We start from the raw sequence: 20,280 nt of genomic DNA, 5'->3' as shown, positions 1-20,280 counted from the left end.
TGAACCTACAGCTTTGTTATCAGAAGATTTAGGTTGGCGTCATGGCATAACACATTTTGACCATATGATTTCTATGCAGTTTAACATTGAATAACTGCATGTTAACCTAATAGAAATAGTACCACTGCCGGAGTATTCAGAGCTTTAAGTGGAACTGGCAAAGATATAGCACAGATACAGCCGAAATAAATGTTCAATGTTTTTCTTAGATCTAGATAAAACACTACAACATTGTAAACTGCACTTTCTTATGACTCTCAACATCGTTGAGCTCAAGATAATAAACTAGTAAATTTGCAGGTAATGTTTGTTTTTATCGTGCACATTTTGTCAAAATAATATACTTTCCAAAGAAATAAATGAGAAATAACTATATAATGTGTAAAGCACCTGGAGCTAGCACAGTGTCCATAAAATAGAAGAAATATACAAAGAGTATGTAAATAATTACATCTGAGCGTACAGTATGTCATGGTGACAGATTGTTTAATATGTACATGTGCAGCTTCAGCTTAAGAGCAAAAAATAAAAAAGATGTAGGGATAAAATATAAGTGGCTTTTCTGCATCAACTATAAAGTTCACTTAAGTTGAGAAGGGAGAAGCCTAGTTATATTTATTCATAACCAAGCAAACTATTCTATTATATAACTTAAAGGGAACCTGTCACCAGGTTTGGCCGATAAGAGATACGGCCGTCACCTTTCAGGGCTTATATACATCATTCTATAATGCTGTATATCTGCCCCCAACCTGACCTGTAAGAGTAGAAAAATAGCTTTTATTATACTCACCTGCAGTGCGGTCTGGTCCGATGGGTATCGCTTTTCTTGGTCTGGCGCCTCCCTTCTTGCGATGCTGCCCTCCTGCTTGCTTCATGTGGCTGATGCGTCTCCTTTGCACCGCGCTCCTGTGCAGGCACACTTCTATGCCTTGTTGAAGGCAGAGCAAAGTACTGCAGAGCACAAGTGCCGGGAAAGGTCAAAGAGCCCTGGCACATGCGCACTGCAGTACTTTGCTCTACCCTCGACAGGGCAGAGAAGTACGCCTGTGCAGGAGCACTGTGCTGAGGAGACTGTGTGGATGACGAAGGGATGCGTCTTCCACATGAACCAAGCAGGAGAACGGGGATCGTAAGAAGATGGGAGGCGCCAGACCAAGACCAGAGACGCCCCTCGGACCCTCGGACCGGATGGCCCACAGGTGAGTATAATAAAAGTTATTTTTCTTCTCTTGCAGGTCGGGCTGCGGGCCGATATACAGCATTATGGAATGCTATACATCAGCCCTGAAAGGTGATGGCTGTATCTCATATTGGCCAAACCTGGTGACAGGTTCACTTTAAGGCTTTTTTTCATCATCACAACCCAAGTATATATGACCTATGCACTCACCAGCCACCACCAGTTTTGATCTTCATTGAAAAACCAAAGCTATTACAGTGGTCCAAAAATCACTGATCTACATAGCTCCCATCCAGATGACCCCTTCTTCTGCGTATAGGTTAGCTAGCAGGTGGAGTAAAATAACTTATGGCATTAGAACCAGAATACACATTTAGTTTTAGTTGTTTGTAGTATAATTATAGGCGGATTATACTGAGAGCAATCTGGGCTACCGCCAGGGGCCCATTACCAGATCGCCCACATTATAATGTTTTCTGCGCCACGGTGCACATATCTTTCCTGGCGCTCTACTGCCGACTATACAGAATGGCAGCGCAGCTCCAGGGGATCTTCCATAGTCTCTGCTGTGACATGCCAGCAATGGCGTCATCAAGTGGCGCTGGTGCGTGCCAGCATGTATACTCTGGCCAGGAGTTGAAGTGGAGCCCCAGGGACTGGATCAGAGTGTGGGGGGGGGGGGGGTATGGGAGCCAGGTGAATACGTGTTATTGTTTTTTCAAAATTTATGTATGGGATGTGAACCTATATATGTGTACTGTGAGGGCTCGTACTGTATATACGTTGCTATGTTGTGCCTCATCTTGCATATAGGGAGTTATGTGGGGCTCATACTGTGTATATGGGGATAATATTGTATATAGGAGGCTAATTCTGTATATAGGAGTCTATATGTATGTATATACATACTGTGCATAAGAGGCTATGTGGGGGTTATACTGCATATAGGAGGCTATGTGGGGGCTCATACTGTATTTGGGGAGCTATGCGTGAGCTCATACCCCCATATACAGTATGTGAGGGCTTTTACTGTATATAGGAGCCTATGTGTGGGCTCATACTGTATATAGGGAGCTATGTGGGGGCTCATACTGTATATAGGTGGATATGTGAGGCTCATACTGTATATAGAGGGCTCTTATGGTACAGTTATGAAAAAGTTTGGGCACCCCTATTAATCTTAAGCTTAATGTTTTATAAAAATTGTTTTTTTTGCAACAGCTATTTCAGTTTCATATATCTAATAACTGTTGGACACAGTAATGTTTCTGCCTTGAAATGAGGTTTATTGTACTAACAGAAAATGTGCAATGTGCATTCAAACAAAATTTGACAGGTGCATAAGTATGGGCACCTCACCAGAAAAGTGACATTAATATTTAGTAGATCCTCCTTTTGCAAAAATAACAGCCCCTAGTCGCTTCCTGTAGCTTTTAATGAGTTCCTGGATCCTGGATGAAGGTATTTTTGACCATTCCTCTTTACAAAACAATTCCAGTTTAGTTAAGTTTGATGGTTGCCGAGCTTGGACAGCCCTCTTCAAATGATCCCACAGATGTTCAATGATATTCAGGTCTGGGGACTGGGATGGCCATTCCAAAACAGTGTAATTGTTCCTCTGCATGAATGCCTGAGTAGATTTGGAGCCGTGTTTTGGATCATTGTCTGTTGTGAATTTGGATTCTGGGCTCCCCCGGTGGCCGCTTGTGGAATTGGACTTGTCATCCTCTTTCCTGTTTCACCTGGTTCCATCAGTAGTGGGTGTCGCTATTTAAGCTCATTTCTCTGGTGGTTTCTTGCCGGTCAACAATGTTATCTGATGCCTCTCAGTGCTTGTTCCTGCTTCTAGACAACTACTAGTTAAGTTGGACTTTTGTCCATGTTTTGTTTTGCCTATTTGTTCCAGTTCACAGCTGAAGTTTTGTTACTGTGTCTGGAAAGCTCTCGTTGATCAGGGATTGCTACTCTGGCGTTATGAGTTAATGCCAGAGTTTAAGGTAATCTCTGGATGGTGTTTTGTTAGTGTTTTTCTGCTGACCATGAAAGTATACTATCTGTCTTCTGCTATCTAGTAAGCGGACCTCAAATTTGCTAAGACTATTTTCCTGCTGCGTTTGTAGTTTCATCTGAACTCACCGTCATTATATGTGGGGGGCTACTGTCTTCTTTGGAATATTTCTCTAGAGGTGAGCCAGGTCTTATATTTCCCTCTGCTAGCTATTTAGGTCTTAGGCCAGAGCTGGGCATCTAGCGATAAATAGGAAATGCTACCTGGCTATTTCTAGTTGCGCGGCAGGCTTAGTTCATGGTCAGTATAGTTCCATCTTCCGAGAGCTTGTCCCTCTATAGGCTTGCTATGATCTCTGCCTGCAGAGATCATGACAATTGTCTTGCTGAAAGATCCATCCCCTGCGTAACTTCAACTTTGTCACTGATGAACATTATTGTCAAGAATCTACTGATACTGAGAGGAATCCATGCGTCCCTCAACTTTAACAAGATTCCCGGTGCTGGCATTGGCCACACAGCCCCAAAGCATGATGGAACCTCCACCAAATTTTACTGTGGGTAGCAAGTGTTTTTCTTGGAATGCTGTGTTTTTTTGCCGCCATGCATAACGCCTTTTTGTATGACCAAACAAATCAATCTTGGTTTCATCAGTCCACAGGACCTTCTTCCAAAAAGAAATTGGCTTCTCCAAATGTGCTTTTGCATACCTCAGCCGACTCTGTTTGTGGCGTGCTTGCAGAAACGGCTTCTTTCGCATCACTCTCCCATACAGTTTCTCCTTGTGCAAAGTGCGTTGTATAGTTGACCGAAGCACAGTGACACCATCTGCAACAAGTTGATGCTGCAGCTCTCTGGAGTTGGTCTGAGGATTGTCCTTGACTGATCTCACCATTCGTCTTCTCTGCCTTTCTGATGTTTTTCTTGGCCTGCCACTTCGGGCCTTAACAAGAACTGTACCTGTGTTCTTCCATTTCCTCACAGTGGAAATTGACAGGTTAAATCTCTTAGACAGCTTTTTGTATCCTTCCCCTGGACAACTATGTTGAATAATCTTTGTTTTCAGATCATTTGACAGTTGTCTTGAGGCGCCCATAATGCCACTCTTCAGAGGAGATTCAAACAGGAGAACAACTTGCAAGTGGCCACTTTAAGTAGCTTTTCTCATGATTGCATACACCTGGCTATGAAGTTCAAAGCTCAATGAGGTTACAAAACCAAAAAAAGTGCTTTAGTAAGTCAGTAAAAAGTAGGTAGGAGTATTTAAAACAAGAAAATGATAAGGGTGCCCATACTTATGCACATGTCAAATTTTGTTTGAATGCAGATTGCACATTTTCTGTTAGTACAATAAACCTCATTTCAAGGCAGAAACATTACTGTGTCCAACAATTATTAGATACATGAAACTGAAATAGTTGTTGCAAAAAAAACAATTTTTATAAAACATTAAGCTTAAGATTAATAGGGGTGCCCAAACTTTTTCATATAACTGTATATAGAGAGCTATGTGAGGGTCATACTGTATATAGGAGGCTATGTGGGGGCTCATACTGTATCTATGGAACTATATGCTCTGACTCATAATCTATCTAGGGAGCTCTATGCTTGCTCATACTGTGTATAGGAGTCTATATGAGGGTTCATACTGTATATAAGGAGCTATGTAGGGGCTCATACTGTATATTGGAAACTATGAGGGCTCATTCTGTATATAGATGGCTATGTGGGGCTTATAATGTATATAGGTAGCTATGTGGGATCACATACTGTATATAGGGGCTGTGTGTGGACTCATACTGTATATAGGGGTTGTGTGTGCTCATACTGTATGTATGGGGCTATGTGGGGGCACATACTGTATATAGGAGGACTGTGTGCACGCTCATACTGTATATGAAGAGCTATGTGGGGACCCATATGTTATATAGGGAGTTATGTGGGGGCTCAAACTATATTTAGAGGGCTCATACTATATATAGGGAGCTATGTGAGGGCTCATACTGTATCTATGGAGCTATGTGAGTGTTCATACTGTATCTTTGGAGCTATGTGGGCACTCATACTGTATATAGGAGGCTATATAAGGGTTTATACTGTACATAGAAATCTATGAAAGGGCCCATACTGTAGATAGGGAGCTATGTGGGGATTTTACTGTATATAGGGAGTTATGTAGGGGCTCATACTGCATCTTGGAGCCATGTGAGGGCTCATACTATAGGTGGGGACTCACTGTATATTATTATTATTATTTATTGTTATTGCGCCATTTATTCCATGGCACTTTACATGTGAGGAGGGGTATACATAATAAAAACAAGTACAATAATCTTAAACAATACAAGTCATAACTGGTACAGGAGGAGTGAGGACCCTGCCCGCGAAGGCTCACAATCTACAGGGGTTGTGTGTGGGTTCATACTGCATGTAATGGACTATGTTAGGCCTCATTCTGTATATAGGAGGCTGTGTGGTGGCTCATATTATATGTAGGTTGCTATGTGGCTGGCTCATATTGTATGTAGAGGGCTATGTAGGGGCTCATACTATTTATATGTGGATGCCAGTTTGCTTAATACCACTCAATAATAATTAACATAAATATGTTTTATATTAATTTTAATTAATATATTAATATTGGGCAGAATTAATTTCAGCCTATTGGTTTGGCCTCCACAACAGTCACGGTCTCTCATGTGACCACTTTAGAAAACAATCACCCACCCCTGCTCTATTTTTTATATCACTATGTTGTGTATAGTGCTGTACATATGAAAAAAAAGTTTGCGTGGCGCGCGCTATGTGCGCCTCTATCTCTGTCGTTTTCCATCTACAGATGTGCACCAAAGCACCTGTTACTTACATGACCTTTCACATGATCTATCAAAGGGGATCATGTAACATGCCACGTGATACTTCGGATACCTGAGGGGGGAAGGGCACACCTTCTAAACTGTCTAGGGCTCTTAATCCTCTCTATAGCTATATAAAAAATATAAGTCTACAAAAGAGTCAGGTCTAGGTGCGGACTCAAAAAACAAACCTGACACAAATGCTCCACCAGCCTATGTACAAAGTTTGCTGGTTTCCATATCTGTCTGCCAGTGCAAACCACACACCCTATATCTGTGTACTAAAGTGAAGCTGGTTATTGTCGGGTCCTAGGCCTCCTCTCTTCTCTCTATGCATCACCCCTATTGGACAAGCCATCAGCAGATTTGGTTTCCAGTATCATCTCTCTATCATAGCTCTATGACACCCAATTATACACTTCTTCTTTTGACATCACCTCCACCTTAATACAAAATACCAGGGATTGTCTGTCCGCTGTCTCTAACATCATGTCCTCCTTCTACCTGAAACTGAATCTCTCCAAAACTGAACTTCTCATGTTTCCTTCTCAGGTTCAACCATAACTCCCTGGCAGCACATTCTGTTTTGGGGTTATATTTGTCGCAGGACTATCCTTTATACCCTATATCCGATCCCTCATGTTACCTGAATCTTAAAAACATCCAGAATCTGACCTTTTCACACCTTTGAAACTGCAAAAACTCTTAGGCTGGGGTCACACATGCGTGTTTTACGTACGTAAGAGCGCAAAAACTACGTACGTAAAACTCGCATTACATACGGCACAATGCTTCTCAATGGGGCTGCTCCTATTAGCCGTATATTACGGTTCAGTATTATACGGCGTTCTACGGCCGTACAAAATCGCAGCATGCTGCGTTTGTCAGCGTATTGCGCAAATAATACGCCAATGAAAGTCTATGGGGGCGAGAAAAATACGGATTCCACACGGACCAGCAGTGTGACTTGCGAGAAATACGCAGCGCTGTTAGTGAAAAGTCGGTAATTCAATTGCCGGCTTTTCATTTCTCCTGCACAAACCCGACAGGATATGAGACGTGGTTTACATACAGTAAACCATCTCATATCCCCTTTTTTTTTTGCATATTCCACACTACTAATGTTAGTAGTGTGTATGTGCAAAATTTCAGCGCTGTAGCTGCTGAAATAAAGGGTTAAATGGCGGAAAAAATTGGCGTGGGCTCCCGCGCAATTTTCTCCGCCAGAGCGGTAAAGCCAGTGACTGAGGGCAGATATTAATAGCCAGGAGAGGGTCCATGGTTATTGGCCCCCCCGTGGCTACAAACATCTGCCCCCAGCCACCCCAGAAAAGGCACATCTGGAAGATGCGCCTATTCTGGCACTTGGCCACTCTCTTCCCACTCCCTGTAGCGGTGGGATATGGGGTAATGAAGGGTTAATGCCACCTTGCTATTGGAAGGTGACATTAAGCCAGATTAATGATGGAGAGGCGTCAATTATGACACCTATCCATTATTAATCCAATTGTAGGAAAGGGTTAAAAAACACACACACACATGATTGAAAAGTATTTTAATGAAATAAACACAGCGGTTGTTGTAATAATTTATTGTTCTCTCAAATCCATTTGCAGTCCCTCGCTTGGCAACATAATAAACGCACAAGATACATACCTTCTGATGTACTGTCAGGTCCAACGATGTAATCCATCTGAAGGGGTTAACTAATATTACAGGCAGGAGCCCTGCTAATGCAGCTGTGCTCCGTGCCTGTAATCCCCGGCGAATGAATGAAATGTAGGTCATAACATTAGTAGTGTGGAATATGCAAAAAAAAGGGGGATATGAGATGGTTTACTGTATGTAAACCATGTCTCATATCCTGTCGGGTTTGTGCAGGAGAAATGAAAAGCCGGCAATTGAATTACCGGCTGTTCACAGATATCGCGCTGATTGAAATCTAAATACAGAATATATATATATGTGTCACAATGACATATATATATATATATATACTGTATATATGTTTTCCCGAACATTTGAGCACATAAATCCATTAGATGTCGGTTTTGCAAGCCTGCGCGAAAATCTCGCAGTACGGATGCCATACGGATTACATACGGAGGATGCCATGCGCAAAATACGCTGACACACCCTGACTACGGATCACTATTTTGGGAACATTTCTCCGTATTACGGCCGTAGTACGGACGTATAATACGTGGCGTATTGTCTTACGCCATGTGTGACCCCAGCCTTACTGTCACTCTTATTCATTCCCGTCTTGATTAATGCAACTCTCTACTTATCGGTCTCCCACTAACCAAATTTTCTTCTGTGCAATCCGTCCTGAATGCAGGAGCCAGGGTCGTATTTCTGTTCAGTCGATGTCTCCACCTTGTGCCAGTCGTTGCACTGTAAGCCTATTTGCAAGAGAATTCATTTTAAACTTATCACTCTTACCCACAAAGCGCACCACAGTTCTGCACCACCCTATATCTCCTTCCTCATTTCTGTCTATCGCCCTACCCATACACTCTGTTCTGCAATTGATCTAAGACTAACATCCTCCATAATTTGAACTTCGCACCTCCTTCTCCAAGACTTTTCTCGTGCTGCGCCAGTTTTCTAGAATGCACTACCCCAGCCGGTACGACTTGTACCTAACCCCACATTTTTAAGCGTGCTTTAAAAACACATATCTTTAGACAAGCCTACCCCTTGACCAATCTAATTCTTCCGTGTTCCCTCTAAATTTTTGTCAGAATCTGATCCCTCCTATTCATCGATCTTCACATCCTCCGTGCTTGCAGTCGCACTTGGTAACAGTACTTAGACAGATACTGGCTAGTGATCGGCGTATTTGAAATGCCCTATTGATTATAATGATGGCTGGAACACACACGACCAGCACTTTTTACCTATTGTGTCCCCCCATATTTCCTTATAGATTGCAAGCTTGTAAGCAGGGCAATTACTACTATTGTAACTGTTGAACAATGTGTTACTTTGTAATGTTTTTTTTGTTTGTACATGTCTTCACTTAAATGTAATTTGCTGCGGAAATTGTTGGCACTATATAAATAATATTATTATTTTTATTATTACAAATAGCCTTTTGCTGCTTCCCCACTGAAGTATTTAGGAACAGTTTTTTCTCAGCATAATTTCACTTTGATTTGTCGTTTGCAGATTGTGCATCTAAGTAAACTTATAATTGCTTGTATAGTACATTTACTGCAGCGTTAGCTAAACAGTTCTGCAGCATGTATTATTCTCCATCTGTCACGGGATTACTTTTACTATAGTCTGAAAAGGCTGTTCTCGTATAACATTGCCAGCTTATGGTCTCCAGGCTGTTTTTTTTGGTAATTCATACAATAACTAATGGATTTTTCTTTGCCGTCAAATCTGCAAACAAATCTGCATGTCTAATGTGCCTATAGACTACTGCTAGCCAAATGTGTGGCAGAACTTTATGTTAAGTAAAGTACTTTTTCACAAATACTTGGATGGTTGGTATACATCCAAATATTTGCAAAACCGTATGCATCCGGGTTCGAGAAAGGTTGATCTTCATGGAAATGTTTTTCAACCTAATGGCAGGTTCAGACGTCCGTACTAGAACATGGATAAGTCATGTCCATAAATTGGCTGGCTCCATGTGCAACATCACGTGCTCCTCCACATAGCAGATGAGTGCACAAGCTGCCTGTTATTGACCTGGACTAGTCTGGTCCATAAATCAAGTGCAAGCTGTAATATTGGTCCATGTGAAAACTCATTGGTGTGCACAGGTCTGTTGGTCACTATTAGATCAGTGTGCTGTCTGTTGAGCACAAATATGTTAGGCCGAAAATACAGCCATCTGAATGAGCCCTAAGTGTCAGGATAATGTTGCTGTTGAAACTAATGGTATGATGGAAGAAAAATAAAATAAAAACAATACCTGTCTTGCAGTATTCTGATGTGTTGGAGCTGAGACATCAAGTTTTGAAGCCACATGCAAATTAGCTGGGAAGCGCATCGATACCACCCTAATGGAAATTTACACATGGCTTCAAAGCTTGATTTCTCAAGTCACCCCAGATTACTACAAAACAAGTATTATTTGTATTGTTGTACTACCCTAGAACTTAAATAGCCTTGCCACTAGCTTCAATAGCCAAAACGTTCCCAACAAGTTCCCTTTAAATGGTAGTTAGAAATTGGGGGTGGAGCTTCACATTAATAGATAATTAGATAAATAATTGATTTAAAAGAAAAATCCCTTATTATTGATATAAACTACATATATTGATGCACATAAAACAATATCATGTCAGTATACAGCTCTGTAGGTTGACATGCATTACTGTGAATACTTTTTGCCTTACCTGTTTGCCCACATGTTGGGAGGGCAACTATTACAATGTATTGCTCTATTTAAATAACACTATTCTGTTTTTTTTTTATTGTCTTCTTCAGATTCCATTGATCCTGTATCATACAGAATGTTGTCTGGTGATCCACATCAGATGTTCTCCATAAATTCCCAATTTGGTATCATTACGACATGCAAGCAATTGGATCATGAATCTCATCCCTTTGTTGTTCTTACCATACAGTCACAGCTAGGGAGCGCTCCTGTCTTCAGCATCACTCACGTCAACATTACCATCACTGATGTTAATGACAACCCACCCATGTTTTCAAGGGTGAATGAAAGAATAGACCTACTCCAGACAACTCCTCCTGGCAGTGCACTGTACATTGCACAAGCAGAAGACATCGATGATGGCTATAATGGATTCATCACCTACAGCATTGTTAATGAAAAGCAAGACATGTTTACTATAGAGCCCAACCTTGGAATGTTATATCTCAACACAACTTTATCAATGATCTGTGAGCATATTCTCCTAATCATGGCAGAAGATAATGGACACCCTCCCTTAAGTTCCCTTTTAACATTAACTATCAGTGTCATAAGGAACAATCGTGGTCATGCTTTGACTTTCGGAAATTTGGTCCATCAAGTTGAAATCAGTGAAGATTTCACTATAAACTCTCGAATCATTCAGGTGAAAGCCTATCATGGCGGGACACAAAGTCAGCAGCCTAGAATCATTTACTCCTTACTCCCTGCAGATTTTGTTACATTTGGAATAGATCGTAACACAGGATGGATTTTCCTACGTCTGTCTCTGGATTATGAGAAGACTAATACATACAATCTGATTGTCATGGCGAGAAGTGTGGACCCGGTTGAGGATCAGACTGCAACCACGTCTGTAATTGTGAAGGTTTTAGATGAAAATGACAACTTCCCAGTTTTCAATCAGCACATCTATTTCTTCACTGTTCCTGAAAGTCCCACTCCTCATGGTGTGGTGGGGACAATCAGGGCTCTGGACATGGACTCTGGGAGGAATGGACAGCTCTCATACTTTCTGCTTTCTGAGGAAAATTATTTCCATATTAACTCAAAGACAGGTAATGCCACACAAACAGATAGTACTTAATATATTTTTGTATGATGTGGAGAAGAACATGAGCCATTTCTTGATCAGGTTGTGCAAGTTCTATTACTTGTGTTATCTACGTTATTGTTTCACTTTATGGAAACATCTGTCCTTGTGTCTTTACAAAAAATGAGAACTAGGGAAACATTTGGAAGTTTTTCATACTAATTTTAGTTGTTGTTCTTGTAAGGATAGAAAGGATAAGGGCCTTATCCAGGTCTCTTTTCTTTTCTTGTGTGATGCTCTTAATATCCACTCAAGAAAATACTCCAAATACAGAGTCCTTAGGTAGCAGTCATCCTTAATGTGTTATACAGTCCCAGGAGTTGTAGATATCATACCCTAATCACTGTGGCATAGCATGATCTGCATTCTGGAAAGTGACATCTTTATTCCAGATGAAAATTGCATCTTGAGAGAAGAAAAGGACTTGAACTCTAGTTCCACCTTTTGGAAGTAAGAATCCAAAACATCATTATTGACCCTTTACTGATCTTTGACACATGACTTAGTATAAAAGCAAAATCAGAATCCCAATTTGCAAACATGTGTTCCGGGGTGTTGCCACTCCTCAGTGCAAAGCATGAGATCTGATTTGGCTGTATGAGAGGCCTCTGAATGGGGTCATAGGGGTAATGTTTCTTCTTGTGGAAAGTGATATGACTGACATGGCAGTGTAGAAAAAGTATAGGTCTTTCAATGTTTTTCTGGGAAATTATATATACAAAGAGTAATAGGACTTGAACTCTAGTGCCACCTATTTTAAAGTAGGAATCCTAAGAGTCAATATTTGACTATAACTATAGTTATTGGAGGGTAAAGTTTGGGGGGAGGGAGGTTTTATATTTCTAGGGTATCGTCTAGATATGTATTTTTGAGCCTGTATTTATTTAGGGGCATGGCCTCTACATTTTTTTGAGGTCTGTATTTATTTAGAAGGCTCTGGTCTAAGTATGCATTTTTCCAGGGGTCAGTATTTAGTGTGGACTGTTTTCTGTCTAGTTAGTCTCTGTTTTTCTTATGGAGGCATAGATTTATTTTCTATTTCTTGTGGGGTCTGGATAGACATCATTATTTATATTAGGTTCTAACTAGAGCTCTCTATTTAGGTGTACATATTAATTTTTGAGTCTGGATTTATTTTATAATATATACAATTTTTCTGCTCTGCATTTTTACTCAACTGAATTTAAATTGAGTCCTGATTCATCACTTGCATTTTTTAAAGCCATTTTTCTCTTTTTTTTTAGAGTTTTTTTAGCTTGCGATATTCGTCAACTTTTTTGAGCCAAATTCTTCCAAATGATGCTCCTGGTTCCTGAATTTGATTAAAAAAAAAATCACAAATTCTATTTATTTTTGTCTTTTACTCTTTTTGTGACTTTTTAGTGCAAAGCATCACTTTGACTTCTAAAATGACACAACATTTATGTTAAAATTTCAGGCATACATAAAAAAAATATTTAGAATTGAGAGTCCTCAGTGGTTGATACCTTTTAATGGCTAACTGAAAAGATGGTAACAAATTGCAAGCTTTCGAGACTACACAGGTCTCTTCATCAGGCATAGACTAATACAAATTCTGAAGAATCACATATTTATGTACAACATAGCACAGAAAAAAAATGTTTAACCCCTTCCCGACATTTGACGTACTATCCCGTCGAGGTGGGGTGGGCCCGTATGACCGCCGACGGGATAGTACGTCATACGCGATCGGCCGCGCTCACGGGGGGAGCGCGGCCGATCGCGGCCGGGTGTCAGCTGCATATCGCAGCTGACATCCGGCACTATGTGCCAGGAGCGGTCACGGACCGCCCCCGGCACATTAACCCCCGGCACACCGCGATCAAACATGATCGCGATGTGCCGGCGGTGCAGGGAAGCATCGCACAGGGAGGGGGCTCCCTGCGGGCTTCCCTGAGCCCCCCGCAGCAACGCGATGTGATCGCGTTGCTGCGAGGGTCTTACCTCCCTCCCTGCCTGCTCCAGACCCGGATCCAAGATGGCCGCGGATCCGGGTCCTGCAGGGAGGGAGGTGGCTTCACAGAAGCCTGCTCAGAGCAGGCACTGTGAAGCAGCCTGCACTTCTCGCAGATCGGTGATCTGTCAGAGTGCTATGCAAACTGGCAGATCACCGATCTGTATTGTCCCCCCCCTGGGGCAAAGTAAAAAAGTAAAAAAAAAATTTTCCAAATGTGTAAAAAAAAAAAAAAAAAAAAAAAAAATTCCAAAATAATGAAAAAAAAAAAAAATATTATTCCCATAAATACATTTCTTTATCTAAATAATAATAAAAAAAACAATAAAAGTACACATATTTAGTATCGCCGCGTCCGTAACGACCCGACCTATAAAACTGGCCCACTAGTTAACCCCTTCAGTAAACACCGTAAGAAAAAAAAAAAAAACACGAGGCAAAAAACAACGCTTTATTATCATACTGCCGAACAAAAAGTGGAATAACACGCGATCAAAAAGACTGCTATAAATAACCATAGTACCGCTGAAAACATCATCTTGTCCCGCAAAAATCGAGCCACCATACAGCATCATCAGCAAAAAAATAAAAAAGTTATAGTCCTGAGAATAAAGCGATACCAAAATAATTATTTTTTCTTTAAAATAGTTTTTATCGTATAAAAGCACCAAAACATAAAAAAAATGATATAAATGAGATATCGCTGTAATCGTACTGACCCGACGAATAAAACTGCTTTATCAGTTTTACCAAACGCGGAACGGTATAAACGCCTCCCCCAAAAGAAATTCATGAATAGCTGGCTTTTGATCACTCTGCCTCACAAAAATCGGAATAAAAAGCGATCAAAAAATGTCACGTGTCCGAAAATGTTACCAATAAAAACGTCAACGCGTCCCGCAAAAAACAAGATCTCACATGACTCTGTGGACTCAAATATGGAAAAATTACAGCTCTCAAAATGTGGTAACGCAAAAAATATTTTTTGCAATGAAAAGCGTCTTTCAGTGTGTGACGGCTGCCAATCATAAAAATCCGCTAAAAAACCCACTATAAAAGTAAATCAAACCCCCCTTCATCACCCCCTTAGTTAGGGAAAAATAAAAAAATAAAAAAATGTATTTATTTCCATTTTCCGGTTAGGGTTAGGGCTAGAGTTAGGACTAGAGTTAGGGCTAGGGTTAGGGTTAGGGCAAGGGTTAGGGCTAGTGTTACGGCTAGTGTTACGGCTAGTGTTACGGCTAGTGTTACGGCTAGTGTTACGGCTAGTGTTACGGCTAGTGATAGGGCTAGGGTTATTGCTAGGGTTAGGGCTAGAGTTGGGGCTAGGGTTGGGGCTACAGTTAGGGTTGGGGCTAAAGATAGGGTTAGGGTTTGGATTACATTTACGGTTGGGAATAGGGTTGGGTGTGTCTGGGTTAGAGGAGTGGTTAGGGTTACTGTTGGGATTAGGGTAAGGGGTGTGTTTGGATTAGGGTTTCAGTTATAATTGGGGGGTTTCCACTGTTTAGGCACATCAGGGGCTTTCCAAACGGGATATGGCATCCGATCTGAATTCCAGCCAATTCTGCGTTGAAAAAGGAAAACAGTGCTACTTCCCTTCCGAGCTCTCCCGTGTGCCCAAACATGTGTTTACCCCAACATATGGGGTATCAGCGTACTCAGGACAAATTGGACATCATCTTTTGGGGTCCAATTTCTCCTGCTACCCTTGGGAAAATACAAAACTGGGGGCCAAAAAATAAGTTTTGTGGGAAAAAAAAAGATTTTTTATTTTCACGGCTCTGCGTTGTAAACTGTAGTGAAACACTTGGGGGTTCAAAGTTCTCACAACACATCTAGATAAGTTCCTTGGGGGGTCTAGTTTCCGATATGGGGTCACTTGTGGGGGGTTTGTACTGTTTGGGTACATCAGGGGCTCTGCAAATGCAACGTGACGCCTGCAGACCAATCCATTTAAGTCTGCATTCCAAATGGCGCTCCTTCCCTTCCGAGCTCTGTCATGCGCCCAAACAGTGGTTCCCCCCCACATGTCAGGTATCAGCATTCTCAGGACAAATTGGACAACAAATTTTGGGGTCCAATTTATCCTGATACCCTTGTGAAAATACAAAACTGGGGGCTAAAAATCATTTTTGTGAAAAAAAAAAAAGAATTTATTTTCACGGCTCTGCGTTATAAACTGTAGTGAAACACTTGGGGGTTCAAAGTTCTCACAACACATCTAGATAAGTTCCTTGGGGGGTCTAGTTTCCAATATGGGGTCACTTGTGGGGGGTTTGTACTGTTTGGGTACATCAGGGGCTCTGCAAATGCAACGTGATGCCTGCAGACCAATCCATTTAAGTCTGCATTCCAAATGGCGCTCCTTCCCTTCCGAGCTCTGTCATGCGCCCAAACAGTGGTTCCCCCCCACATATGGGGTATCAGCATACTCAGGACAAATTGGACAACAACTTTTGAGGTCCAATTTATCCTGATACCCTTGTGAAAATACAAAACTGGGGGCTAAAAAATCATTTTTGTGAAAAAAAAAAAGAATTTTTATTTTCACGGCTCTGCGTTATAAACTGTAGTGAAACACTTGGGGGTTCAAAGCTCTCAAAACACATCTAGATAAGTTCCTTAGGGGGTCTACTTTCCAAAATGGTGTCACTTGTGGGGGGTTTCAATGTTTAGGCACATCAGGGGCTCTCCAAATGCAACATGGCATCCCATCTTAATTCCAGTCAATTTTGCATTGAAAAGTAAAATAGCGCTCCTTCCCTTCCGAGCTCTGCTATGCGCCCAAATAGTGGTTTACCCCCACATATGGGGTATCGTCGTACTCAGGACAAATTGCACAACAACTTTTGTGCTCTAATTTCTTCTCTTACCCTTGGGGAAATAAAAAAATCGGGGCGAAAAGATCATTTTTGTGAAAAAATATGATTTTTTATTTTTACGGCTCTGCATTATAAACTTCTGTGAAGCACTTGTTGGGTCAAAGTGCTCACCACACATCTAGATAAGTTCCTTAGGGGGTCTACTTTCCAAAATGGTGTCACTTGTGGGGGGTTTCAATGTTTAGGCACATCAGGGGCTCTCCAAATGCAACATGGCGTCCCATCTCAATTCCAGTCAATTTTGCATTAAAAAGTCAAATGGCGCTCCTTTCCTTCCGAGCTCTGCCATGCGCCCAAACAGTGGATTACCCCCACATATGGGGTATCAGCGTACTCAGGACAAATTGTACAACAAATTTTGGGGTCTATTTTCTCCTGTTACCCTTGGTAAAATAAAACAAATTGGATCTGAAATAAATTTTGTGTGAAAAAAAGTTAAATGTTCATTTTTATTTAAACATTCCAAAAATTCCTGTGAAACAGCTGAAGGGTTAATAAACTTCTTAAAAGTGGTTTTGAGTACCTTGAGGGGTGCAGTTTTTAGAATGGTGTCACACTTGGGTATTTTCTATCATATAGACCCCTCAAAATGACTTCAAATGAGATGTGGTCCCTAAAAAAAAATGGTGTTGTAAAAATGAGAAATTGCTGGTCAACTTTTAACCCTTATAACTCCGTCACAAAAAAAAATTTTGGTTCCAAAATTGTGCTGATGTAAAGTAGACATGTGGGAAATGTTACTTATTAAGTATTTTGCGTGACATATGTCTGTGATTTAAGGGCATAAAAATTAAAAGTTGGAAAATTGCGAAATTTTCAAAATTTTCGCCAAATATTCGATTTTTTCAAAAATAAACGCAAGTTATATCGAAGAAATTTTACCACTATCATGAAGTACAATATGTCACGAGAAAACAATGTCAGAATCGCCAAGATCCGTTGAAGCGTTCCAGAGTTATAACCTCATAAAGGGACAGTGGTCAGAATTGTAAAAATTGGCCCGGTCATTAACGTGCAAACCACCCTTGGTGGTGAAGGGGTTAAGACAGGTGGCATGAAGCAGAATTACCATGAGTGATAAACAGTTATGTCCATAAATGTTGGGCCAGTTCTTAGATAAGGAATGTTTTATTTTAACTGGACCAACATTTATGGACATAACTGTTTATCACTCATGGTAATTCTGCTTCATGCCACCTGTCTTAGAGGCTGGTTTCACATTTGCGTTTTTTGCCGCTGCGTTTTAGTGCAAAAAAAGCATGCATTTTTTTCCCTATATTTAACATTAAAAACGCATGCGTTTTTTTTGTATGCATTTTGCCGCGTTTGACGACGCATGCGTTGTTTCTATGCTTGCGTTTGGTTGCAGAAATGCAACATGTAATTTCTAGAGGCTTTTTTTGCGGCAAAAAAACGTATTGCTGTCTATGTAAACGCATGCGTTTTTAAGCACGAGTTTGGTTGCGTTTTAAACGCATGCGTTTCAATAGAAAAAAACAAGAATACACACTGATAAGCCACCTCCCACCATCAAGGTGATAAAGGGATCCAAACCCTAACCCTACCCCTAAACCTAACCCTAGGGATCCTAACCCTAACCCTAACCCTAGGGATCCTAACCCTAACCCTAACCCTAGGGATCCTAACCCTAATCCTACCCCTAACCCCAACCCTAGCTATTTCTATTTATAGTGGGTTTTCTAGATGATTTTGATGATTGGCAGCTGTCACACACTTCTCAGCATGCGTTTCAAAAACGCAAACGCAGGAAAAAACGCATGTAAACACATCAAAACGCCGCTTTTTTACCGCATGAGAAAACGCATGCGTCTAAAAAACGCAGCGTTTGCACGCGTTTACATGCGTTTTTTTCACCACCTGCGTTTGCGTTTTAAACGCTGCGTTTTTAAACGCAAATGTGAAACTAGCCTTATCCATGTTTTTTTTGTTTTCCTGTGCTATGTTGTGCATAAATATGTGATTCTTCAGAATTTGTATTAGTCTATGCCTGATGAAGAGACCTGTGTAGTCTCGAAAGCTTGCAATTTGTTACCATCTTTTTTCAGTTAGCCATTAAAAGGTATCAACCACTGAGGACTCTCAGTTCTAAACATTTTTCTATCTACTGGCTAACACGATACCAAGATATATATCTTTCGTACATCAACTAAGGAACGAGGACAATAAAACATTCCTTATCTAAGAACTGGCCCAATATTTATGGACATAACTGTTTATCACTCATGGTAATTCTGCTTCATGTCACCTATCTTATCCATGGTTTTTTCTTTTTTTTTCTGTGCTATGTTGTGTATAAATATGTGATTCTTCAGAATTTCTTTTAGTCTTTGCCTGATGAAGAGACCTGTGTAGTCTCGAAAGCTTGCAATTTGTTACCATCTTTTCAATTAGCCATTAAAAGGTATCAACCACTGAGGACTCTCAATTCTAAATATTTTTCTATCTACTGGATAACATGGTACTAAGATATAGATCTTTCCTGAAGCATACAAAAAAATCACTTTGGTGGGAGGTAGGACTGGAATATGTTTGCTCCAAAAAGTCACAACTGATGGATCAGACAAAAACATCTGGAAACCCCCAACTGCACCCATAGTAGCAAACATAAAAAGCAAACAAAATATAAAAGAGAAATTAAAAAATTTGAAAGAAGAATAATGTGCAAATAAAAAATAGCTGAAAAAAACAAAACAAAAAAATTCTGTAAATGCAATGATGAATCGGGGTTTTAGTCTTCTAGATGATAACAGACTGCGGACAATTTTATACGTTGAAATTCCTTATTGTCGTCACTTTTACTTTGCACAGGTGAAGTGATAAATTCTGAAGCCTTAGATCGTGAACATAAAGCGTATCATCACCTCAGTGTGTTGGTGACTGACCATGGCACGCCACGCTGCAATGCCACAGCTGCAGTTTACATCACAGTCACTGACCTTAATGACAACAAGCCTTTCTTTCCACAGTTGTCATCAGGAAAGCAGCTGCATATAAAGGTTTGTCGGTGCTGAACTTTTATTTAGTGCATAAATCTGCCATCTAGTGGTTATATCATCTGCTTACAACAAATGGTCTTAAAATCCTAAAAAACTGTAGGAATTGTGTTATATAGAAATGTGATTTTCCATTTGTCCCATTCTAATCAATGATTTTAAAACAAATGGCCTGTAAAAGCCAAACAATGCTACAATTTTTAATGAAACCCATTTGAAAAAATTATTTGTAGCCCTCAATACTTGTATTTAAGTTAAAAACAATTGCCCCCCAGTGCAGGAAGAACCCTGTAAAGGAATAAAAGAATTCATAAAGTGTTTGTTTTTACTCCACTCAAAAACCCAAAGCGGTGTTATATGTAAGGCCTTATTCAGACGTCTATGTTCTGTCAATATTTTTCACGGATACCACACGCACCCATTAAAATCTATGGGGCTATTCATATGTCTGTGTGCATGGATAAAAAATGGCCAAAACAAATCTGTGGGTCCGTGAAAAACATCTACAGCACACGGATGTCACATACATGCCATCCGTGTGCTGTATTTTACACGGACCCATAGACTTGTCTTCGACATGCTGTGTGTCTCGCGGCTGGTCATCCCTGCTTGTGTTGTGGCTGTCGAACAGCCATGAGGCATGCAGCCGCGGGGACTAGAACATATTTTTCGAGCACGCCGAAGACACTCGCTTACCACACGAGCGTGCTCAGATATCACCTTATCTGAGCATGCTTGCTCATCACTAGTTTTAATGGATATGTGGGGTATCTGTGAAAAAGAATGGATGCCACACGTACTGGAAGCATGGACATGTGAAATGGGCCTAATACCTGCAAATAAACTGGTACAATGAATGTGCCACCAAA

General features: G+C 40.7%; 1 protein-coding gene across 1 annotated transcript in view; it reads left to right on the top strand.

The window, feature by feature from the left end:
- The window catches only part of DCHS2 (dachsous cadherin-related 2), a 427,667-nt gene that overhangs the window by 323,141 nt on the left and 84,246 nt on the right, over positions 1–20,280 (top strand). The window contains exons 5-6 of the mRNA XM_077279369.1: positions 10,495–11,502; positions 19,227–19,414. Coding sequence (XP_077135484.1) covers positions 10,495–11,502; positions 19,227–19,414 — 1,196 coding nt within the window. The remainder of the gene's footprint in view (positions 1–10,494; positions 11,503–19,226; positions 19,415–20,280) is intronic.

The sequence above is a fragment of the Ranitomeya variabilis genome, chromosome 1, assembly GCF_051348905.1.
Source record: "Ranitomeya variabilis isolate aRanVar5 chromosome 1, aRanVar5.hap1, whole genome shotgun sequence".
Classification (NCBI taxonomy): Eukaryota; Metazoa; Chordata; class Amphibia; order Anura; family Dendrobatidae; genus Ranitomeya; species Ranitomeya variabilis.
The sequence above is the reverse complement of the archived record's forward strand: the minus strand, read 5'-3'. Positions and strand labels throughout refer to the sequence as shown.